Source organism: Lithobates pipiens, unplaced genomic scaffold (assembly GCF_037356315.1).
Source record: "Lithobates pipiens isolate NorthernLeopardFrog02 unplaced genomic scaffold, aLitPip1_a1.2 Scaffold_22, whole genome shotgun sequence".
NCBI classification, from domain to species: Eukaryota; Metazoa; Chordata; class Amphibia; order Anura; family Ranidae; genus Lithobates; species Lithobates pipiens.
The window spans coordinates 14,488,322-14,514,497 of NW_027507784.1; the positions used below are offsets into that span (position 1 = coordinate 14,488,322).

Sequence of the window (26,176 nt, forward strand, 5' to 3'; positions counted from 1 at the left end):
CAGCTCGTTTTGCGCAGAGCAGTCACGAGCTGGGTCCCCAGGCTCCTCCCCACATCTGATAACCCCCTTGGAGAAGTGCCCTCCCTTGCGGAAGCACTCTCGAGTCTGGCATTTGCACCCATAGATACGGAATGCCCCCCCCGGCGCCCATGCCATTGGATTTGATTGACAGCAGCGGGAGCCAATGGCTGCACTGCTATCAATCTATCCAATCAAGAGCTGGGAGCCCGTGGAGAGAGAGACAGGGAAGGGGTCCAGGTAAGTAAAACGAGGGGGCTAGGGAGCCGGTGACTGACAGGTGTTTTTTCACCTTAATGCATAGGATGCATTAAGGTGAAAAAACACGAACCTTTAATCAGTTTCATTCAGTAAACATGGTTGCTTATACCAGTGGAATTCACTGGTATAAGCAGTCATAATGTATAAAAAAAAAAAAAAAAAAAATTCTGATCACTTCCCGAGAGTGATGGTAACACAGTGGTAGCACATGGTATTTCTCTGGTCACAGTGTGTAAAAAAAGTACAGTATTTATTGGCGTATAACACTCACTTTTTTACACCATGAAAATTGGGTGCAAATGGCGTGTGCGTGTTATACGCCAATACAAAAATTTAAGTTTTTTTCCCTGAAACTTCCCTCTTCATCACAATGGCATGTACAGGCACAAGCACGTACATGTACGTGCTTGCCTTCCAGCGGGTGGGGGGTCCGATCGGACACCCTCCCGCTGGATGCGGTGGTCCGTTTCGCTTCAGGAGCGATCCGTGATGAGGGGATGGCCGTTGGTTTCTGGCCACCCCCTCTCGATCGCTCCTGGCGAATGAGAAGCTTCCTCCCACTGTGTATTGTATACACAGGCAGGGAGGAAGTGATGTCATTCTCCTCGGGGTGGTCTTTTTGACCGGACTATGAGGAGAAGAGTGAAAGTAAGTGTGCACCAACACTACACTAACATGTAGGTACACATAGGCACACAAACCCCCCCCCCCCCCTCCCCCTCCCAGTCACAGTGTCACTGATTGCAGAGATCATTTATTTTCTGATCACTGCATTCAGTGTCAGTTGTAAAAGTAAAAACTGTCAGGGCAGTTAGTGTTAGGTCCAGGGTAGCCCCCTACCCCCCCCAATTACGGTTTTAACCCCTTGATTGCCCCTAGAGTTAACCCTTTCACCCCCTTTTGCCAGTGTCACTAAGCGATCATTTTTCTGATCGCTGCATTAGTGTCACTAATGCCGCTAGGTAGCTAGTTATTCTTTTAGGTTCACCGCCAGGTTTTTATAGCGCTAGGTACCCCGATATACTACCCAATAATGGTTTTAACTCCCTGATTGCCCCTAGTTAACCCTTTCACCAGCGATCACAGTACAAGTGCCACTGGTGACGCTGGTTAGCCAGTTAGTTATTTAGGATCCCCGTCAGGTTTTTATATAGCGTCCGTGACCCCCATATACTACCTAATAAAGATTTTAACCCCCTGATTGCCACTAGTTAACCCTTTCACCAGTGATAAGTGTTACGGGTGACTCTGGTTAGTTAGTTTGCTTTTTATAGCATCAGGGCACCCACCATTTATTACCCAATAAAGGTTTAACCCCCTGATCACCCGGCGGGTGATATCAATTAGGTTTTAGGGTCAGGGTCTGCGTTGCCCCAGACAGCGCTAGGTTAGTGCCAGTACCGCTAACACCCACAGGCAAAGCATAAACCTCCCGTAGTGGTATAGAATCTGAATAGATCAATATCTGATCTGATCAGATCTATACTAGCGTCTCCAGCAGTTTAGGGTTCCAAAAAAATGCATTGTTAGCGGGATCAGCCCAGATACCTGCTAGCACCTGCGTTTTGCCCCTCCGCCCAGCCCACCCAAGTGCAGTATCGATCGATCACTGTCACTTACAAAACACTAAACACATAACTGCAGCATTCGCAGAGTCAGGCCTGATCCCTGCGATCGCTAACAGTTTTTTTTGGTAGCGTTTTATATTTAAATCCGGAAGGCGGTGCTTGGTTTTTGGGGTCCTGTACGTGGCTAGGCCCCCAAAAAGTCCCCCACATGTGGTATCCCCGTACTCGGGAGAAGCAGCAGAATTTATTTTGGGGTGTAATTTCACTTATGCCTATAGCATGTGTGAGCAATATATCATTTAGTGACAACTTTGTGCAAAAGAAAAAATTTTAATATTCCTGCAACTTGTGGCAAAATATAAAATATTCAATGGGCTCAACATGCCCCTCAGCAATTTCCTTGGGGCGTCTACTTTCCAAAATGGGGTCATTTGGGGGGGTTGTGTTATTTTGGCATTTTATGGCCTTCGAAACTGTGATAGGTAGTGAGGAGTGAAATCAAAAATTTGCACCCTTAGAAATCCTGACGGTAGTGATTGGTTTTCGGGGTGCCGTACACGGCTAGACTCCCAAAAAGTCCAACATATGTGATATCCCCGTACTCAGGAGAAGCAGCAGAATATATTTTGGGGTGCAATTCCACATATAACTATGGCATGTGTGAGCAATATATCATTTAGTGACAACTTTTTGTAAACTTTTTTTTTTGTGTCATTATTCAATCACTTGGGACAAAAAAAAAATATTCAATGGGCTCAACATGCCCCTCAGCAATTTCCTTGGGGTGTCTACTTTCCAAAATGAGGTCTTTTGGGGGGGTTTGTACTGCCCTGCAATTTTAGCACCTCAAGAAATGAGATAGGCAGTCGTAAATTAAAAGCTGTGTAAATTCCAGAAAATGTACTCTAGTTTGTAGACGCTATAACTTTTGCGCAAACCAATAAATATACGCTTATTGACATTTTTTTTACTAAAGACATGTGGCTGAATAAATTTTGCCCTAAATGTATGACTAAAATTGAGTTTATTCGATTTTTCTTATAACAAAAAGTAGAAAACATCTTTTTTTCTCGAAATTTTCGGTCTTTTTCCATTTATATCGCAAAAAGTAAAAATCGCAGAGGCAATAAAATACCATTAAAAGAAAGCTCTATTTGTGGGAAGAAAAGGATGCAAATTTCATTTGGATACAACATTGCATGACCGCGCAATTACCAGTTAAAGCAGTGCAGTGCCAAATTGTAAAAAGACCTCTGGTCCTTAGGCTGATAATTGCTCCGGGGCTGAAGTGGTTAAGGAAAAAAAACTTACATTTAAATGCCCATCAGTGCAGCCTTATCAGTGTCCATCTGAAGCCTTGTCAGTGTCATTTGCAGTCTTGTCATGCAACCTGTCCATCATTGCAGCTTTGTCATTGCAGCCTGTCCATCATGCATCCTTGTCATGCAGCCTGTCCGTCATGCAGCCTGTCCGTCATGCAGTTTGTCCGTCATGCAGTTTGTCTGTCATTGCAGCCTTGTGCATCGTTGTTCCCTCAGTGAGGCACCTTTTGTTTTTAAAAATCACACCGCCGAGATGTCCTGTGTATCTTGGCTTTCGGCCGCTCTCGGCCCTTCTCGGCGGTTTTGGGCCGCTGAGAACTTCCGCAGAAATCGCGCGGAAATCACGGGGGATCGGTGTATAACACGCACCCGCGATTTTCCCCTGATTTTAAGGTGAAAAAAGTACGTGTTATACACCTATAAATACGGCATACAGTATTACTTTTCATTTGTTAAATGCAAAAAAAAAAAAACTTTTTTACATACAGCAGGACTCCCTAACTTTTGGTTTTGGACACATCTGAATGACAGGACCGTCTTTAGGGCAGGGCAAAAGGGGCAGCTGCCCAGGGCCCTGTCATTGTTGTGGGGCCCATAGCAGCTGCCTCATACTTGCCAACTATCCCAGTTTACATTCCCTTGTCCCTTGAAGTTTTAGTCCTGTGCTGCTACTAATGCTGCCCAGCTCTGCCCTATTGTTGTGTACAGATGACTCACCTGCAGACCCTGTGTTTACATGTAAATACTGGCATTCATATGTAAATAGCAGTCACATGCATATGTAAATAGCTGAGGCCAACAGCATTGATATGTAAATAAAGGCAGCATTCATAGGTATATTATGCCCCCCTGCAGTGAGGAGAAGATGTACTGTAACCTATCGCAACCAGTAAGCAGTATTACTGTACAGTAATCTCTAGCAGCCAATCACCAAGCAGAAATGTGCTGTAACCTCTAGCAACTAATCAGTGAGCCTTAAGGAGTGCTGTAACCTCTAGCAACCAGTCAGTAAGCAGTAATGATATGCTGTAACCTCTGGCAACCAATCGCAATAGCTGCCTGATCTGATACAGTAAACTGATTTTAAGTCTAGTTGCTATTTATTGTATGTCTCAGAGAAGGTGGAGAGCGAAATTACATGGGGGGGGGGGGGGCCCTAAGAACATTTTTGCCCAGGGTCCAATCAATATTAAAGACGGCCCTGCTGAATGATATACTGTATATGATGATGTTATCCATTTAGTGGCATGCAACTGGTAATCATGTGGGCGAGCTTTCTCCATGTCTTGTGCGGCATCTCTCAGTTCTTGCAGGCTGTGACTGTTATCAGCTTTGATTGTGTAAAAATTGTGTACTTTGGTTTCTTTTGCCTCTGAACATTTTGTGCATTATGTCTTTCTCTAATGAGATCAAACACACTACATGGCTGACATTAGAGAATCTGATTTTTGTGAATTGTCCTTTTAGCTACATTATATCTTTTGTTTTATAGTTTTGCATGCTTTATGTTTTTTTTTTTATTTTATTATTTTTTTATTATTTATTGCACAGCAACATTTTTAAAAAGGTACACTGTAGTGGCATAGTTACTTAAAAGCACAATTAGATTTACCCACACTTTCCACAATGGTCAAATAGCTAAACTCTGTGTCCAGGCATTTAAAAGTAGTGGCCCGTCCATACGCCCCCCCCCCCCTAATCTATGCGCCCAGCCCCTAATCTACATGTAGGACACCGGGCGCATGGATTTCAATGTTTGTTTGTTTTCGGAAGCAAATGTTAGAGCCAGAAGCTCTAATCGGCTTTGTGACAGTGGGGTCACTTTGGACACAGGGTGAATAAAAGAAACCCCCGATATGGTCTGTGATAGCCATATTCAAGGCTGTATATACATTGTATATAGATTGGATGTATACTGTATATGGGGGTTAAGTATCATTGCTGTGAGGAATTAAGTTGTTTTGCATTTCTATTGTTCATTTAAGTCTGTCCTTGTGTGTATTGTAAAGTGCCAGACAGACTGGCTGCCAACCCTTTGTGAAAAGATGTGTATTGGGTGGGATTGTTTGAAGCCTAGCAGACGTCAGGATGAGGTGTTGAGTCTTGGGATGTGTGTGTGGAGCTGGGCCCTTGTTCATGTTAAAGCATGTGCCTTGAATTGTGTATAAAGTTACAATGTTTCTCAATAATAAAGTGATTCCTACTACAGAAGAGACAGAGTGCGTCTCGTCTTTTTGCCAGAGGGGTCGGCTCCTATTGGAAAGGGTAGTTTCGCTGTGGATATTCGTAGTGATGGTAGTGAGTGGATGTGTGTCCAGAAAAGGAATCCTCGTAAACGGTGTAACCCCCCTGTATATTAGGGGTGTCGTCACAGTCTTCAGAAAAGGGTGGGCTGGGGGTGTTGGTATGTAAAAAAGAAAAGAGAAATGTTTTATGTTTGGCCCATTCTTTTCTCTTGTTGATTGGCTTCTGCATTTTGAAATCAACATCTTCCAGAGCTTTGTATATCAGGTTGAGGAATTGAAAGTGTCTTCCCCGGGTGTCAGTGTGGTCCTCGGCTGTGTAGTTCTCCACAGAAATGATCTCCTCCGCCCCCATCCCTTCAAACAGGTCATGTAACTTGGTTAAGTTGCCGCTTGTCTTGTGGGTGAGGACAATGAGCGGAAAAATTCCTGAGGGCAGAGAAGACTATTACCTTCAGTGCGAGCAAAAAAAAAAAAAAACACCTCCAAATATTAATACATCTTAGCCCCTGTTCACACGGTCGGAGATTTCAACAACCAAATCCGTTGGATTTTGTCCGTGGGATATTGTCTGAAACTGTTGCATACACACGGTCGGACTAAGTTGTCGAAAAATCTGATCATTCAGAACGTGATGACGTCATTTCGTTACGATGGGACTACGTTCAGGCTAGTAGCCAATAGCTTTGATGTAGGAATTTGATCTGAGCATGCCCGATCAAAATACTCTACACATGATCGGAGTATGTCCTATCGAACCAGTTGGTCGGAAAATATTTCCAACAAGTTGGAAAATTGGGTCCGACGGATATTCCGACAGAAACAGTCCAATGCATACCACACACAGTCGGATTATCCGACAACACGGTCCGATAGGACACATTCCGACGGATTCTCCGACCGTGTGTACAAGGGCTTACAGAGATCACAGCACTCCCCCTCAACAATACCTTCTCCTTTTCTCCTTTTCTCTCCAGAAGGATGGAGCCATCTTTGTTCAGGCACCATCTGATTCCTAGACTGAGCTTCCAACAGGGAGGTGCCACATTCATATAAATTATAATATATGACACAGATCAGCCCCTCACCTTGACTTGCTACAAAATCACAATGTTGTAGTATATAAAGCCTTTTTAGTTGGAGCAGTGCTAAGTCTAAATACACCAATATGAGTGTAAAAACTTAAGAACCACATATATAGACAAAAGTTGAAAAAATGTACAATATTAAATAAAAAAAATAAAAAATGAAATAAAAGTCCAGTGCACAAATAAAGTAAAAAAAAAAAAAAAAAAATCAAATAATCAATGCTAAAGTGCAGCATTCAAAGTAAACTTTGAATGCAAAAAATATTTTTTAAATCATATGACAATAATGTGCAATCCTTCTTCCAGGATAAATGGTGAGTGATTGACAAACAGATCCCAGTGTCAATCATCATAAATTAGTGCTGAATCCCAGATAGGGCACAAAGCCGCCACCATGTGCAATGGCCAGGGCTGGACTTACCATTGGGTTTCACTGGGCCCAAGCCCATGGGCCCCGCCCGATAGGGGGCCCCGCCGAGATACATAGCCGAGTGTACTCGGCTTGGCTTGGCTCGGCTCAGTCATGCCCAGTCCCGCCCTATGATGGACATAACACAGGGACTGGGCGCGACTATGAACCGAGCCGAGTACACTTGGGTACTCTCGGCTCCGCTCGGGACTGCAAGAGGACCCGAGAGCCACCGAGAGGACCCGAGAGCCACCTAGAGGACCCGAGAGCCGTCAAGATACACAGGACTCTGTATCTCAGCGGCGCCATTTTTAAATTTCCCTCCTAAAAGATTTTTTCCTTAAAATCTCTCCTAAACTTGGGGTGCGCGTCATACGCCAATAAATACGGTAATGTATAGAAGGTAGGGCCCAAAAGTGACTAAAGCCCAGGGGCCCCCACCACCCTAAGTCCTGCCCTGGCAGTGGCCGCTCACCTCAAATCCAAAGATAATGCATATCAAACTACCAAAGCAATCTCCATATGATGTGATTCGTCAATGGTCATCACACATGTAATAAAAAAAATCTCCTCATGGAGCAGTATGAACTAATAGTTTATTTAAAACAAAGGTAGACTTACATTTAAAATTGAAGATATGTGAGTAGCCACAGCAGAATGGAGTCCCTGTGATAGACTCACCCGGGACAGAGGCTTTTGGAGGGGACTGAATGCTTGCCTCTGATTATGGGCCGTGAATTTTAAGGGAACGCTACTCTTTGTGAGTTGTATGCCTGGGGACCCTTGAAGTAATATTACTTTGGATTCAAGTCCATGTCTCCCCAAGACACACAGACTCTGGAAACCCTGTATAGGACCTCAATGCCATATTAGAAATAGTGACGGCTTCATACTGTTGGGACTAGGGATGAGCTTCGTGTTTGGCTGGATGTTCGGTCGTTCGCCGAATTTCAAACATTATGGGCCGTTCGCGACAAATTCGAGTGGCGCGTCACGGCCCATAATTCACTGCGTCATCGCAGCGCATTGCTGGCTGAGGACTGGCCAATCACAGCGCCGTCAGCACAGAGAGCCATAATTGGCCAAAGGAAGGATGCCTTTGGCCAATCATGGCTCAGGGGAGTAGGTACACGCCCCACATAATATAAGGGTGCCTGCGTGTCGGCCTTATGTAGTGTGTTGCGGGTGGCGTGTGAGAGAGATAGATAGAGAGAGAGAGAGAGTCAGAGTGCCATTTCATTTCAGTTAGATAGAGCAGGCAGTTTAGCTAGATCTCACTTCAGAGTGTTCCTGTTATTCTCGCTGCATTTTATTAAGTCAGTGTACTGTATACTGGGCACAGTGTGCAGCTAAAGCTGACTACAGACCATCCCTGTTCTCTGCCTAATAATATAGGCTGGCAGTTCATTGAGCTAAGCTGCAGTTTATTAAGTCAGTGTACTGTATACTGGGCTCAGTGTGCAGCTAAAGCTGACTGCAGACCATCCCTGTTCTCTGCCTAATAGTGATGGACGAACTTCCGACAGGACGTTTCGCCAATGCAAACCACGAACGCGGGCAAAATTTTGCGACCCGCAAAGTTTGCGGCGGACCCCATTGACTTTAATGGCAGGCGAACCTTAAAAACCTCCAGGTCATATTTTCAGCCACAAAATACTTACTAGCTGTGCACACATAGTCCCACCACATGGACACTGACATAACAAAAGCATGAAGTGAATCTGGGATCGACGACGACAAGCATTCTTTTTTATCTGAAATTTTGACAATTCAGGAGCGCATGAAGGCCATGGAGGAGAGGCAAGGTCAGGCCAGGCTATGAAGGGGGTGCAGGAGATGATCAGTGCCACAGTCAGGGCAGCGCAGTCCTGTACCAGTGTCCCAGTGTGCCAACCTGTGCTTGAGCCCCTCCCTCTGCCCGGCCCTTACCCCCACCTATGCAGGGCTCCACTGTGGGGGTCCTGAGGTGCCAGTCCAGTGCTGATCCTCAGCCATGGTGCTGGCACTGCCTGCTGATTGACTTCTCCGCTGCTATCTCCCTCACTGAGATAGAACACTGACACCAGCACCGTGATAGAGACTGAGCACTGACACCAGCACCGAGATAGAGAGCACTGACACCAGCACCGTGATAGAGAGCACTGAAACCAGCACCGTGATAGAGAGCACTGACACCAGCACCGAGATAGAGAGCACTGACACCACACCAGCACCGTGATAGAGAGCACTGACACCAGCACCATGATAAAGAGCACTGAGACCACACCAGCATCGAGATAAAGAGCACTGACACCACACCAGCACCATGATAGAGAGCACTGACACCAGCGCCATGATAGAGAGCACTGACACTAGCACCATAATAGAGAGCACTGACACCACACCACTGCATGCAGTGCACTATAATATGCTTTCTATATTTGAAAGAAAGTATATTATACGTGTACAACCCTATATACTGTACACCTATACCAGTCCTTAAAAGGACCTTTGTGGACCTAATAGTAATAGCTAGTGATTAAACTGACTGTCCCTGCTCCACACAGCATCCTGTCCCTACACTGACAAAAGACAGCTGCAGAATCGGTCAGCAGTGCACTCAGCAATCATCAGCACAGCAGTCAGCAGCAGTGCACCAGAACCCTATATACTGTACACCTATACCAGTCCTTAAAAGGACTTTTGTGGACCTAATTGTAATAGCTAGTGATTAAACTGACTGTTCCTGCTCCACACAGCGTCCTTTCCCTACACTGACAAAAGACAGAATGTAAAATGGCCGCCAGATCAGGTCTATTTATAAGGTAGGGGGAATGTCCAATTGTCCATGTGCTGAAATGTCTCAATTGGCTATCCTGTACCCCATGATGGATGTGTCATCATGGGTCAAAGTTCTTCACAATGTAAACGCATCCGCCGCGCGAACAGCGCCAGAAGTCCGCCGGTTTGGCGAATCACGAACTAGTAAAATTCGCCACGAACCGACCGTCGGGCGAATCGCAAGGCCATCTCTACTGCCCAATAATATAGACTGGCAGTTGATTGAGCTGAGCTGCAGTTTAAGTCAGTGTACTGTATACAGGGTACAGTGTGCAGCTAAAACTGACTGCAGACAATTCCTTGTGTACCTATTACAATACATCAAAGAAAGTATGTCTGGAAGGCCAACAAGGAGAGGCAGACACAGGCCAATAAAAGAGGGCAAGCAGGCTCTGTGTCTAGAGGCAACAGTGCTAGTCATGGACACAGTGAATCCTCATCAGCACGTGGACCGTGGGGCACGCTTGTCCTTTTTTCGGCAGCTGGCTGTGTTGAGCCGCAACATGCAGAAGAGTTGCGAGATTGGATGACCAAGCCGTCCTCATCCTCCTCATCCTCTCTCATCCAGGCTCAGGGTACTTTGTCTGCCAAAGCAGCTGCCGAAACGGCCTCTCTCCTTGGCTCAATGGCATCAGTCACTCCTTCCCTAGCCCCACCATGTCCTGGGGAGTCCCCCGAACTGTGTTGACCACAATGTTGGGTACATGCTGCAGGAGAATGTGCAGCGTTTTGAGGGCTCCGATGATGGTACCCAGCTTGATGAAGGCAGTTATGTGAGCCCAGAGAGAAGAGTGGTGCCCAAGAAGTACAGCAAACTGGCAGTCATGTTCCCCCAGCTGCAGCATACTGCCAGGTTTGCTCCAGTGACGAGGAGGGAGGGGATGATGAGGTCACTGACTCTACATAGGTGCCTGATAGGAGAGAGGAGGAGGCCCATCTCCAACGATGCAGGATGCCCTCCAGGGGCCAGCTTAAGGGCAGCCACCCGACTGCATCACACCGCAGAGCCCTGCATTTGCAGGGCACTGCTGTCTCTGCACGTTATTCCAAAAGTTCTTTGGTGTGGGCCTTTTTTTGAGATGTGTGCAGCAGATCGCACCTTTGCTATTTGCAACATATGTCTGAAGCGAATCTCACGTGGCCAAAACATCAGCCGCTTGAGCACCACATGCTTGACCAGACATATGTCGACCTGCCATGCAGTCCGTTGGCAAGCATACATAAAAGACCCACACCAAGGAACAAAGCGGACCTCTTCTTACTCCTCATCAGCTGGGATCTCCAACCCCACTATACCTTCAGTCCTCTTAGAAACCTGCACTGAGAGAAATGAAGGTGTAGAATTAGGTGTGTCACTGCCAAGTACTTGTGGGCAATCTGCTCTCAGTACACCAACGTCCGATTGTACCAGGCAAATTTCCCTGCCCCAGCTGCTGCACAGCCGAAAGAAGTTTGCTGCCAGCCAACCACATGCCCAGCGGTTGAATGCTAGCTTTGCTAAATTGCTAGCACTTCAACTGTTGCCTTTTCAGTTGGTAGACTTTGCCCCCTTCTGTGAGTTTGTGGAATGTGCAGTTCCTCAGTGGCAGGTTCCCAAATTTTTTCTCTACCGGCATGTGGAAGGCAAGTCTTGGCCTCACTGGACAGGGCGATCTGCAGTAAGGTGCATATTACTACTGACTCATGGTCCAGCAGGCATGGACAGGGACATTACCTATCTTTCACGGCCCACTGGGTGACTCTGCTGGCAGCTGAGAAGGATGAAGGACAGCGTACAGTAGTGTTGGAGGTTGTTCCGCCACCGTGATTCTGACACACCTCTCTCCTCCACCCCTCCTCTTCTTCTTCCTCCATGGCCTCTTCCTGTGCTGATTTGTCCTCGGAAGCAGCGGTGCTCTGTAGGCTACGCAAGTACGCAGGCAAAAAGATGCCATGCAGTGCTTGAACTGGTGTGCTTGGGGGGACAGGAGTCACACTGGGGCAGAGATTCTGTCAGCTCTGCAGGGGCAGGCTCAGAGGTGGTTGACGCCATGCCAGCTTAAGCCAGGAATGGTGGTTTGTGACAATGGCACCAACCTCCTCTCTGCCCTCCGACAGGGACACCTGACCCATGTGCCCTGTTTGGCTCACGTCCTTAACTTGGTGGTGCAGCAGTTCTTGGGCAGGTACCCGGGCTTACAGGATCTCCTGAGGCAGGCCAGGAAAGTCTCTGTGCATTTCCGCCTGTCATATAATGCCAGTACTCGGCTGGCTGACCTCCAAAAGAAATTCCCAAGAACCGCCTAATCTGTGACATGCCCACCAGGTGGAACTCAACGTTGGCCATGCTGCAGCGGCTGCACACGAAGCAGAGGGCCATCAATGAGTACCTGTGCGACTATGGCACCAGGACAGGTTCAGAGGAGCTCGTTTTTTTTTTGCTCACGCCAGTGGGTCATGATCAGGAATGCATGCACTGTCCTGTCACCATTTGAGGAGGCCACAAGGATGGTGAGCAGTGACAGAGCATGCATCAGTGACACTGTCCCTCTTGTCCACCTGTTGGAGCACACGCTGCGTGGAATAATGGACAGGGCACTTGAAGCAGAACAGAGGGAGGAAAAGGAGGACTGCTTTACCTCTCAAGGCCCCCTTTATCCAGACAGTGCCCCTGCTGGCCCGCCGATCACACTGGAAGAGAAGGAGGAGGAAGATTGTGTCAGCATGGAGGTGGAGCCTAGCTCTCAGCATCAGCAGCAGTCTTCAAGTGATCATTTACAGTCCCAAGAAACCCGTGGACTTGTACGTGGCTGGGAGGAGGTGGCTGCGGATCATGTCGTCCTTAGTGACCCAGAGGACTCTGGATGCCTCAGGAAACCTACACTGCATGGCCTCCCCGAGCCACCCCCATCAAATCATTCTCTGCAGCTATTACCTTTTGTACCACCACCTCGTCCCTTTAGAATGTAAGCTCTACGAGCCGAGCCCTCCTGTACCTTTTGTATTGAACTGTACTGTAATTGTGTTGTCCCCACTATACATTCTAAAGTGCTGTGTAAATTGTTGGAGCTATATAAATCATGTATAATATTAATAATAATAATAAAAATCCTGCAAAGCCTGCAGAAGGATCCTCGTATTAGTGGTATCAAGGAGAGGGATCATTACTGGCTGGCAACCCTCCTTCATCCATGTTACAAGGGTAAGGTTGCGCACCTTATCTTGCTGTCGCAGAGGGAGCAGAGGATGAAATATCTTCGGGAGGCCTTGCAGAAAAGTTTTTGCAATGCGTTTCCAAAGCCTGGGAGGTTACAAATTCCTGTTCCTGGACAATGTGTTGCTGAGGCTTCGGTCAGTCACAGAAGCAGCGGCGGAGAAGGTGGCCGTCTGACCGATGCGTTCAGACAATTTTTTAGTCCGCAGCCCCAAGGTATGATCAGTTCCAGCAACCATCGCCAGCGTCTGATTTACATGGTGCAGGAATACCTAGGGGGAAGATCAGACTTGGACACCTTTCCCACCAAAAATCCTCTGGGTTACTGGGTATTGAGGATGGATCACTGGCCAGAGCTTGCACAGTATGCAATTGAGCTACTGGCCTGTCCTGCATCCAGCGTTCTTTCGGAACGCACATTCACTTCTGCTGAAGGCTTTGTAACCGATCACAGGGTGCGCCTGTCCACCGAATCGGTCGATCGGCTGACCTTCATAAAAATGAATCAGTCTTGGATTACTAGCTACCAAGCACCTGATGCTGATGTAACCGAATATTTTTTTTTTAATGTGAGATCCCTTCAAGACTGCCTATGCTGATGCTGAGTGACTATCCTGTTATGCTGATTGACTATCCTCTTCCTCCTCAATTTTCATGCTAATAGCTTGTAAGAACATTTTTGTTTCTGGGCGCCACCACCAGTGGCTAAGGCACAATTTTTCTGCCCCTGTTTAACAGGGGCGTGTAATTACAATTTTTGATGCAATAGTTTGCAGCGGGGCTCATTCTTGCTCTCCAACGAGAGTATCTATGAGGTGTTGCAGTGTTGTGGCACCAGCACCAGTGCCTAAGGCCCAATTTTTCTGCCCCTGTTCAACAGGGGCATGTAATTGCAATTCTTGTTCTAATATTTCTTTTTTTTTATTATTTATAACAAGGGAAAGAAAACTGATCCACAGGGATCAAAATACATGAAAATAAGACAACAGACGTCATAGGTATACAATTAAAACAGTCGCATGTAATGCTCCATTGCCCTTTCCATGGGGCAGAAGTCCCACCAACATAGGAGTGCAATGTTAACCCCGTGAATTCAGCATCCTCCCCACTTTTTACCTTTATCAAAGCAGAAAGTATGATCCGAGACCACGAAAGGAGCGAGAAGTAGAAAAGAGGTAGACGGAGAACAGTGGAGAGAAAAATATAAGGGGGGAAGAGGGGGAGTTTGGGGAGGTGGGGGGGGGGCAAGAGGGAGGGAGGGATGGAGGGGAGGGGGGTATGGTGAACATGGATTTGGTGGCTCTCGCCCCTCAAGGTTAAGCCCTCTCAGCTTTCCCCATTAGGGGGAGAGAGTCTGATCTTATCAGTCCTGGTTGACTAGTCAGTCCTCCTAAGTTTCCGTCCCTCGTCTGAGTATTTAAACACGTTCCATACCTGCCACGTCCTGGAGTAGCCCTCCTGTCTATGTTGACTGGTGAGAACCAAATCCTCCATCCTGCTGACTTCATCCACCTTGTGAAGCCATTGAGTTATGGATGGTGGGTGGGGGGATTTCCAGTTCAGTGGAATGCAGGCCTTGGCCGCATCCAGGAGGTGGCGAACCACAGATTTTTTGTACTGTCATGCTGGAATGCTGGTCGCATCAAGGAGGAAGAACGCCGGATCATCCGGTACCGGCCAGTCCGTGAACAGTTGGGTTATTCGGCGGACCTCCGTCCAGTAGTGTCGTAAACGGGGGCAGGACCAAAAAATTTGTAAAATAGTACCCCTCTCGGCTTGACATCTCCAACAGCGGTTGGAGGTCACTGGGAAAAGTTTATGTAGGAGGGTGGGGGTCCTGTACCAGCGCGTGAGGATCTTATAGTTCGTTTCCTGGGTTTTAGTGCAGAGGGAGGATTTATGAGTGAAAGTAAGGATATGTTGGGACATTTGGGTTGTGAAGCGGTTACCTAAGTCTCTTTCCCATTTGAGAAGGCCAGGGGGTTGACAATCCCCTGGCACTTCCATCAGTAATGCTTAGAACAGAGCGAGGGTATCTGAAATTACCCCAGCCTCTGTACAAATCGTCTCCAAAGGTGTGAGGGGCTGTTGCATGTCATTTGGTGGGGGCAGCATACTGCTAAAAAAATGGTTGAGTTGTGAAGCTCTTAGAAAGTCCAGTTTGTATTGGCAATCAGGATCAGACAGTTCCCTGTGCGTTTTCCACTTTGCCGAGGTACTAAAGTGGGAAGCCTGAAACAGGCCAGAGGCCCGGAGGTCCATACATTTCTTGTCCCTCAGGCCTGGTTCAAAACAGGGGTGCCCAATAATGGGCTTCAAGGGGGAGCTGCATGTGGAGATGTCAGGTTTCAACAGTATTTGTGAGCAGATTTTGGCCGTAGTACCCACCAAGGGGTGGCGTGCGAGGGCGGGCAGCAGTTCAGGGAAACACTAGGGTGTCCTATGGAGTGGGATGTCGAACTGATCCTGCTCTAATCGCGTCCACAATTTAACGTCGCTATGTCTGCACCAATCAATTAACTTGCTAAGGTGGGCGGCCTGATAGTATGTTCTGACTGCTGGAAACGCCAATCCCCATGGGACTTCGGGAGGGAGAGTATCTTCCCACTAAGGCCGCGTACACACGAGAGGATTGTCCGCCCAACTTAGTTCGTCAGACAGTCTGACAGACAGTCCGTCGTACTTTTAAATGAACGGACTTGACCACACACGATGAACGAACAGTCCGCTGAAAACTTGCGCGATGACGTGTACAGCACGTACGACGGGACTAGAAATACGACGTCCAATACACTGCAATGCAACCTTCGGCCGTGGAAATCCTTTCTGAGCATGCGCCATACTTAGTCCGTCCACCTTGCCTACTTACGAGCGGACTGTCCGCTGAAACCAAGTTTGGACGGACAAAATTACGGAAATTCCGAAAGACTTGGTTCGCCAGACTGTCCGCTGAAAAAGTCCACTGAAGCCCACACACGAGCGGATTGTCCGCTGAACTGTGTTTCAGCGGACTAAGTTGGGCGGACAATCCTCTCGTGTGTACGCGGCCTCAGTCTCAGGTGCTTCCCTGCCCAGAGAAAATTTGCAAAAGTTGCTTGAACTTGTTTAAAGTAACTGGTGGGTACATGAATCGGAAGCGCTTGAAGGAGATAGAGGAATTTAGGCAGTATTGTCATTTTGAGGATATTACAGCGGCCAAACCACGAGTGGAGGCCGCTGCTCCATCCATTTAGTAGTCCTTGTACTGTTTTCAGCAGGGGGGGGGGGAGTTAAGGTTATACAATTGAGACAATGAAGTGGGAATAAGAGTGCCCAGGTATTTCAGGGCTAAGCCAGTCCACTTGAGCTTAAAGCTCTCTTTGAGTAGCTGGAGTTGGTGCTGAGGCACCCCTATTCCCATAGCTTCCGATTTAGAAAAATTGATTTTTAAATTGGAAAGGCGGCCATAGATGTCGAATTCCTGTAGGAGGCTCGGTAACGAGATCATTGGGTTCGAGAGAGAGAACATAAGATCATTCGCGTAAGCGGAGACCTTATGCCGTGGCTCTTTGGTTCCAATGCCAGTAATGTCCGGGTTAAGCCGGATGTGGCACAAAAACGGTTCCAGGGTCAGGGCAAATAGTAGGGGTGAAAGGGGACAGCCCTGCCTAGTCCCGTTTGTAATTGTGAAGGCCTCCGAAAGGAAGCCGTTCGCCCTCACCCTGGCCGAAGGAGTGGTGTAAGCTGCAGCAATCCAGCGCATCATCCTGTCTCCCAGGCCTACCCGCCGAAGGGTCTCAAACATGAACTGCCAACTGATGCATCTGTGCCCAAGAAGACGCTCAGCATTCTCCTGCTAGTTGCCAGGTGGATTAGGTTAAGGACTTTGGAGGTGTTGTCCCTGGCCTCCCTAGTTGGGACAAAACCCACCTGGTTCAGATGGATAAGATGGGGCAAATGGTGCTGGAGTCTGGATGCTAAGATTTTGGTGAATATTTTTAGGCCAACGTTTAGGAGGGAGATGGGGCTTGGGTCCTTACCCTCCTTGGGAATGACCGAAATATGTGCCTGCAGTGAAGGGTCATGGAGTTGCAGCCCAGTGCCAAGATTGTTAAACAAGGTCATCATATGTTGGCCCAGGGTGGGTAGTAGCATTTTGAAATATGAGGTTGTGAGGCCGTCAGGCCCTGGGGCCTTGCCCGGCTTCATAGCATTCACGGCTTGCTGTATCTCGGAGTGATGGGTTCCTCCAGGGAGTCCTGGGATTCCCTCAGGAGTGTCGGCATCTGAGCCAGATCAAGAGAGTCGACCATATCCAATCGTGAGGGCGGGGGTGAGGTTAGATTGTATAGGGAGCTGTAGTAGGATCGGAACTCCTGTGTGATCTGTTGTAGCAATGAGAGCTTCTGTCCCGAAGCACTTATGATGTGTGGGATATAGGTCGCAGCCCGCTGGGTCTGAATGGGCCGTGCTTTGATCTAATATTTCATAGCAGGGCCCGTTCCTGCACCCACCAAGAGTAACTGTGAGGCCTTACAGTGTTGTGGCAACACCACCACACTATCCACCACTAAAGGCCCAATTTTTCTGACCCTGTTCAACAGGGGCATGTAATTACAATTCTTAATCTAATATTTCACAGCAGGGCCAGTTCCGGCGCCCACCAAGAGTAACTGTGAGGGCTTACAGTGTTGTGGCAACACCAACACCCAAGACCCAAATTTCTGCAGAGCATATAGGGCAGGCCCCTACTTTCAAACATCCAACTTACAAACGACTCCTACTTTCAAACAGAAGGAAACAACAGGAAGTGAGATGAAATCTACCCCTCCTTTTTTTAATTTGGGTGCAGGGTTCCCCTTAATATCCATACAAGACCCAAAGGGGCTGGTAATGGGCTGAAGGGCTACCTACGCCGTTTTTCTCAATGATTTTCATCCATATTGCCGGAACCAGTCATTACATTAAAGCCGCAAGCAGTTTTAAATGACTTTTATTCTTATAGAAATGTCATTTTGTGCAGGGACTGTTCTAAACACGGGAAACACGTTTTTAAAACTTATTTTGCATTGATACATGTCCCCTGGGGCAGGACCCGGGTCCCCAAACACTTTTTAGGACAATAACTTGCATATTAGCCTTTAAAATTTGCACTTTTGATTCCTCACGTTCGAGTCCCATAAGATTTAACAGGGTTCGAAAGTTTGCGCAAACTATCGGTCCTTTCGCAAGTTCTGGTGCGAACCGAACCGGGGGGGTGTTCGGCTCATCCCTAATTGGGACTCATAGCAGATGCTGATGTCATCAACTCCAGCCACCTGTCTGTCTGTTGTCTGCTATAATGTATTTATTGTAAATAAGTCCAGTGTGGGCTCTAAGGGTCTTTCACCCATTGTTATTTGTGCTAATTAACTCTTTGTCAGAGTTCAGGGCTTACTACGCATGCACCAATGGTGCATTGCCGAAGAGGAAATCTATGCCAACTGAGCATGCGCCAAAGACGCCTCAGTGTGCCAACCCGCACCTGTGCAGAAGATCCGATGGAAAAAGGCAGGAAAATGCCCAGGAGGCGCACAGGAAGTGACCTCAAACTGATGGAAAAAAAGCCGGGAAAATGGCCAGGAGTCGCACCGGAAGTGACCTCAAACTTCCCTATATAAGCCCAGCCCAGACACTGCCAAATTGCTGGATTATCTTCAGTCCCCCCTTGTTCCTGTGCTAGTGTGTGATCTGTCTGAACTTGTGACCTGGAAACCTATTTGAATACTCTTGATTGCTGCTTGCCATTGACCTTGGATTTGTACCTTGACCATTCTACTTCTTTGCCCCTTTTCTACTCAGCTGCCAGATTGGAACCAACCCCGGCTTGGATCTCAACCATTCTTCTTCTGATTAACCCTTCTGTACTTCGTTGCCAGAGTGGACTTGACCTCGGCTCGGATCTCAGACTAAGTGTCGGGGAAATGGCCGTGTTGTGGGCAACTCCGCCAGTAATCGTCATGGTTGCGATAGAAGAGTTTCTGTGCACTTGCGCGCACGCAGATGCGCGACAGCCACGAAACGGCAGTCTCTGCGCGCCGATGCGCATGCACACGCCATGATGATTGTAGGCACCCCCCGGCCTATTTAAACCAATCAGTGACACTTGCAATTTGCTGGATTCTCAACAACTTCCTGTGTTCCTGTGCTTGTATACTCCGAAGACTCCTGACTTGACCCCTGCTTGGCTTGACCTGTGATCCTGTTTATCTCCTCCCTCTGACCCCGGCTTTGTTGACTACTCTTCGATCCTCTGCCCTCTATGTATGACCCGGTTTGTTCCTGTACTCCTTTCAGACTGTCTTCTGGTATCTGACCCTTGGCCTGGCTGCAGACCCGGCTCCTGGTTTACCCTGCTGCTTCTGACTCAAGACTTCTCTCCGCACGGCTGCCCATATTGCTGCTCAGCACGTTCCAGCTATCTACAGCCAATCAGCCAGCCTGCAGCATTTCTGGCAACCCGTGTTCCTTTGGGCACCGCATCCCCTGTATCACTCCCAGGGAAGCGCTACACTCAGCCACAAGGGATGCCCTCTCAGCAACCCGGCCTCACACCAGAGACTTGACAGTATAATCCAGCCATGACTGAGGCTGGAAGAGGTGCGTCCCCGTTAGAGGCCTTGTGTCAACAAGCCACTACTTTGACTCAAGCAATTCAGAGGTTACAGGAAGGCTATCTTCAATTGAGGGATAAGCTGCAACACCTGTCAGAGTCATCTGCTAATGTAGAATGAGTTCCAGCTTCTATCAGCTCCCCTGTACCTGCTCACGAACAATTCTCTGCGACTTCTATGATTATGTTCCCTCTGCCAGAACCCCAAGTTCCCATTCCGGAGCAATTCTCCGGAGACCAAAAAAAGTTGAGATCCTTCAGGACTGCCTGTTTACTATACCTAGCCTTGCAGCCCTGGACTTTTGCCTTAGGCCGCGTACACACGGGCGGACTGTTCGCCCAACTTTGTCCGCTGAACAGGGTTTGTGCGGACAGTCCGCTCGTGTGTGGGGCTTCAGCGGACAGTTTCAGCGGACAGTTGGACGAACAAGGTTTTTCGGAAATTCCGAAAAACTGTCCGCTGAAACCTTGTTTGAGCGAACAGTCCGCCCGTGTGTAGGCTTGTTCCACAAACTAAGTTCCGCGCATGCTCAGAACGGATTTACACGTCGGAAAGTTGCATTGAAGTGTATTGGACGTCGAAATTTTCGTCCCGTCGTACGTGTCGAAACGTCATCGCGCACGGTTTCAGCAAACTGTTCGTTCGTCGTGTGTGGGCATGTCCGCCCATGCTAAGTTTGAGCGGACTGTCCGCCGAAACTGTTGGACAGACAAAGTTGGGCGAACAGTCCGCCCGTGTGTACGCGGCCTTAGAGACTGTTAAGGTCGAGTTCCTCATCTCTTTGTTGTCCGATGAACCCCAGGCCTTGGCCCACAGTTTATGGGAACAAAAGAGTCCAGTCATTAGCACGGTGGACGCATTCCTGGCGGCTAAGGCACAACTCTACAAAGACCCCCAACGTACAGCTACCACTGAAGCCGCCCTGAATTCTCTACAGCAGGGTAGGTGTCCAGTAGAGGACTATACCGCGGACTTCTGGCGGTGGTCTGCAGACACAGGCTGGAATGAGGCAGCTCTACTACACCAGTTCCGCCTAGGACTCTCGGAATCTCTCAAAGATGAGTTAGCCACGATCGGGGTTCCCACTACACTTGAAGGCCTCATCCATCGGGACCACCGGGAGTTTCCCAGTGAGCCGATGGCTCAGTGGGCTGGTTTCAGTGACAGACAGCCTGTCAAAGTAATGGCTGCACGTCCTGCAGAGCCATTCATTTGAGCACCGCTGTATTGTCCAGGGCCAGCTCAGGCGACAATTCCAGGGTGGACTGGGCCGGGATGGTGGGAGCTTCAGTGTTCAGGGAAGCTTCTCTGCTGCTACCGTAGCTGCAGGCTTCTTATTGTTGCAGATTTCCCCTGGCCTGCTCTGATGCCCCATACGCTTCCCTCAGATCCATCCCAAACTCCATCCGTATCCATGTCCATATACGTATCCATATTGCGCAACTGCGTATACGTTTATATACTGTTTTTGTGCGTGTTTGCAAAATTAAAGTGGGCAGGTCTGGATGAAGTCCAGAGCCAAATTTGTGTCCCAATCCAGCCCTGACCATAGTAGATGTAATCTGATGTGCTTCCGGACTGAGTATCTGACGATAATGAATGTTGGATTAGAGACATTCTGTACCTGTTAAATTGCGGCAGTTGGTAAGGAAATTCTTCATCTCTTGCACTTCTGAAGGGGCCACATCCCTCTTCACACTGCAAAAAGCACAGATATGACAAACCCAGTGGACAGAACTGATAAAATCTATACAAATACTGTTAGTTTTTTTTAATTCATTTTAGGTCCTTAAAGTGGACCTAGCATCAGATATATTTTTCATGTTAGGTGCAACATGCTAAGTAATGTTTTTTTTTTTTTTTTTTTGTTTTTTAGTGTTCTAGCACCACCTACTGATAAAAGCAAGTATCACCTCTCCTCTGGCCAATCACAAACGTCAGTAATAACAATAACAAAATCTCAAATACTTTTCTCTGCTTACCTGTAAACGAATATCGGCACAATAATATCCCGGAAATTTGGCTCCAATTCTGAGTCCTCCAACCGGGTCAGCATTTCCTCAAATCCCTGTGTCCACTCAACTTTCAAATCAAGAGGGATAAAATTTCCTGAAGAACCCCCCCCCAAAAAAAAAGAAAAACAATGTTTACACCTGGTGACATACAAGTAGCATACAAGTAGCATTAATGCTAGTAAATAATTGATGTTGGCCCCAGAAGGTTCAAAAGTACAACAATAACTTTATAAAGCTTCAAATATGTTAACACAATTCTTGAATTGTGATTAGTGATAGAGGAAGAGAGAAGAAGGAACATGGCATTTCTTAAAAGAAACTTATGTTGGAATACTGCCCTGCGGTCCAGTCTCTGAAGGGAGGGGATCATGCTCTGCTTCAGTATGTCACAGTACATGTTGGCATTCATGGTTCCCTCAATGATCTGTAGCTCCCCAGTGCCGGTCTTCTGGCAGATAGTGTCCTGCCATCATATAGTGTCAGCCGCATACTGCGCATGCCCAGTACGGGGCAGAAGAAGCTTTGGAAAATCTCCGAAGATGAATGGCGCCTGCGCCGTGAGTGGAGGTGGTAGCCCCCCCCCATCCAAGCGGACATAGGGTTCTGAAAATTATAGGGCACCTCGCGGGCTCGGCCTCGCTGTGCTCGGCTCTTTTATATTCCTACTCTATATCCACTTGGATGGTAGGGCTAGAACCTGGACTCGCGGCGCAGGCGCCGTTCATCCTCGGCTATTTTCGGAATCTGTGTGTGCTGTGTACTGCGCATGCGCAGTACACAGCGGACACTATCCAATGGGGGACTGTATGTGATAGGACACCGGCAGCATTCATGCAGCCCCAGACCATGACACTCCCACCACCATGCCTGACTGTAGGCAAGACACACTTGTCTTTGTACTCTGCACCTGGTTGCCTTTATGGACCTTGCTTTGTGCACTGGTGTGCAGTCATGTTGGAACAGGAAGGGGCCATCCCCAAACTTTTCCCACAAAGTTGGGAGCATGAAATTGTCCAAAATATCTTGGTATGCTGACACCTTCCCTTTACTGGAACTAAGGGGCCAAGCCCAACCCCTGAAAAACAACCCCACTCCATAATCCTGCCCCCCCCCCCCCCCCACCACCAAATGATTTGGACCAGTACACAAAGCAAGGTCCATAAAGATATGGATGGGCGAGTTTGGGGTGGAGGAACTTGACTGGCCTGCACAGAGTCCTAAACTCAACCCAATAGAACACCTTTGGAGGATGGATTGGCGTGACAGAGCCGGCCGGCTAGAAGCAAAACAGTGCACCGGAGCGGAACTGCTACATGTCATCAGATCCAGTTGGTGAGCGGGCTGTGGCCCATAGTTTATTACGCACTTGCATACATTTAGACTTCCATACAGAGGTGCTGGGATCTGTAGTCCCAAGGAGAAGGATCTAACAAAGACTGACAATAGGCAGGTCTAAAGCCTTCTCCTTATCACATTTTAGTACCGTGCCATACCAGAGGTGATAACCATTAAAGTGCCTCCAGAAACCATTCCAGGATTCCTTCTGATGCCGCGTACACACGATCAAACAATCTGGTGGAAAAGTCTGGCAAACTCAAGTCCGCCGGACAATCCGCACGTGTGTAGCCTTCGGCGGACTTTTTTTACCCAAAAGTCCGGTGGACTAAGAAAGTATTTTTGCACTCCAATCTGTCCGCCGGACTCGCTTTTCAGCGGACAGTACGGCCGTGTGTGCTAGTCCGCCGTACTTTTGAAATGAGTGGACTTTTCCCACGTGGAGAAAAGTCCGCTCATTTTGAGCGCATCTCCAGGTAGCCAGGGGCCAGCGAGGGAGGCGTCGCTGACCCTGTTACCTGGTGTGGACTTAAAGGGAAAGCCCTACACCTAAAAATCGGCATGGGGGTCCCCCCTAGGTCCACATCAGACCCTTTTCCGAGCACGCTACCCGGCCGGCCAGGAAAGGGGGTAGGGATGAGCGAGCGCCCCCCCCCCCCCCCCCCGAGCCTTGCCAGGCAGCGTGCCCTCAACATGGGGGGTGCCTTGGGGAAGGGGGGGCCGCGCAGTCCCCCCCACCCCAGAGCACCTTGTCCCCATGTTGATGAGGATAAAGGCCTCTTCCCGACAACCCTGGCCATTGGTTGTTGGGGTCTGCGGGAGGGGAGCTTATCGGAATCGTGAGCTCCCTTTAACAAGGGGGCCCCCGGATACCGGCCCCCCACCCTATGTAAATGAGTATGGGGTACAACCTGGAGACGCGCTCAAACTGAGCGGACTTTCCTCCGCGTGTGTGGGCAAGTGCGTTCATTTCAAAAGTACGGCAGATAGTCCGGCGTATTTAGTACGGCGTATTAGTCTGCTGAAAAAGTGCCGTGTGTAGGCAAGTAGCTCGTTCGGAAAGTCCGGCGGACAGTCCGGCGGGAAGTCTGCCAGACTAAGTCCGCCAGATAGTCTGCTACGTGTGTACGCGGCATTACTTAAACTTTAATATCTCACTTTGTTGGATTACAAATCACTACAGACCTTTATAGCTGGCTGAAGAAAAGAAGATCAAAGACTGGGTGTTATTTCAAGGCCTTGCACCTAGAGCACTAAAGTAAGGGGAGCTCCCTTGTATTTGTTGCTATATATATCTGTTGTTTAGAGTCATTGTATTGTTATGTTATGTTGATATGACAGCACAGCCACTGTAATTGTCACCTTACCATTACCACAGTAAGATAACCCTTTGGTTAAAGCGGGAGTCCGCCTTTTTTTTTTTTTTTTTTTAAAGCCAGCAGCTACAAATACTGCAGCTGCTGACTTTTAAAATAATGACACTTACCCGCCCAGCGCGCCTGCGATGTCGGCACCCGAAGCCGATCTCTCGATCATCTCTCGGGTGCTGCTGCCACCATCTTGGGTATGGGAATCAGGAAGTGGAGCCTTGCGGCTTCCTTTTCCCGGTTCCCTACTGCGCATGCGTGAGTCGCGCTGTGCAATAAGGATTGTCCCCGCTGTCTCTGGGATCCGTGTGTTTCCCAGCAGATAGCGGGGGACCTTCATAAAGGGGCATACATTCTGCGGAAAGGGGCGTACCTTCTGCAGATATCTATGTCGGAAGTGGGTGCAGATACCTGTACTGTACAGGTACCTGCACCCCCCTCCCCCCTGAAAGGTGTCAATTGTGGTGCCGGAGGGGGGGAGGGTTCCAATGAGAGGAAGTTCCACTTTAGGGTGGAGCTCCGCTTTAAGTACATTGGTGTGGAGTAGTGTTCTTTCTCCAGCAGGTGGAGCTCTTGGACACCCAGGTGACAATCAAGGTATACTGTCATTATATTGTATATTGTGGGGTTATCTTTCACCATTTATTCCACACCAACATTGCACCACAGCTGTGTCAAGGGGACTGAGCCAAGTCACTGGGGGTTTAATAACAGAGTGCAGGCCCAAACAAATTCAGCAGCTCCTTCGGGGGGTCAGTGCTACACTCAGAAGACTTTAGGTCTATTCTCGCTTTGGATCAGTGACTCCAAAAACCAAATTTGCAGCAAGACACCCAGGAAGCTAGCAGTTTTAATGGAGAGGTTTAAATTGCGAATGTAACTCACCCAGCTGGGCATACAGCTCTCCAGTTTCAAAGCCGTTGAGTGTGGAGCATCCTCTGTTGTCCACAATGGTGATGGTGGGCGTTAGTGGGTAAGATTTCCTCTCCATGGTGAGCCCACCTTGTGCTTCCCCAGACTGGGCAACCACAGTGAATTGCTGCTTCCTGTCCTGAAGCACATGTACACAAGAGTTAATAAGGGAAGATTTGCCATGTCCCAGGTAGCCACACAGCTGGAGAAGGATTCGGTTGTAACCCTGGTTGCCCTCTGGGCAGTTGTTGAGACTGTAGGAGATGATGTATTCCTTCAGCTTGTCAGTTTCGCTCATTGATTTCTTTTTCAGAACTGGAGAGCTATGCTTCACACTGGAACAAATATGGAGAATTGTTACTAAGATGAAACTCCATCGAGGCTATGGTGGGGTAGTGTGGAGTTGACTAAAAGTGCAACATACCCTACTGACTGAGGGACTAAAATAATGGAATGTGAATGTTCAAGAGGAAGTAAACCAAACAAATCACTATATATACTCACTTTACTGTTAAAAATAAGTGTAAAATGCAAAACTCCGGTGGATGTAACAAGAGGTCCGCTTTCCCCTTTCTCAGTGTATCTTTACTATAGAGGAGTGCGGGGTGTAGCAAGATGGTGGCGACGGAACGTCACTTCCGTTACACATTCTGACGTTTCGCCAAATCTGTTTTGTTGTAAAAGTGTTGGAACGCATATGGCGGCGTTGCGCATGCACACTCCAGCGGGTAGCCAAATGTGATGGGTCACCATATGTGACGAAACAACGGGGACTGGCCCGTGTTCTGCCTAGAAAGGCCCCCCCAGTGGATAATCACCCCCTTGTACTGTGCAGGCGCAAAGCTTGCGCAGTACGAACCACAATGGAGCCGCCGAAAATAGCTGAAGCTGAACAGCTGTGAGTGAGCTGTATACGGCGCCTGCACAATGAGCACGACATTGTTCCAGACGCTGCCGCGCGCTCCCGATGCTCGTGCTACTCTGCAAGGGGGC

At 48.3% G+C, this 26,176-nt stretch overlaps 1 protein-coding gene across 1 annotated transcript in view; it reads right to left on the minus strand.

Annotated features, from left to right (window-relative positions):
• Positions 1-5,196: 5,196 nt before the first annotated feature.
• LOC143923320 (uncharacterized) overlaps positions 5,197-26,176 on the minus strand; it is a 38,360-nt gene continuing 17,380 nt past the window's right edge. The window contains exons 2-5 of the mRNA XM_077446929.1: positions 25,157-25,518; positions 21,537-21,663; positions 21,179-21,252; positions 5,197-5,841 (exon numbers count right to left, since the gene is read on the minus strand). Coding sequence (XP_077303055.1) covers positions 5,423-5,841; positions 21,179-21,252; positions 21,537-21,663; positions 25,157-25,518 — 982 coding nt within the window. The 3' untranslated portion in view covers positions 5,197-5,422. The remainder of the gene's footprint in view (positions 5,842-21,178; positions 21,253-21,536; positions 21,664-25,156; positions 25,519-26,176) is intronic.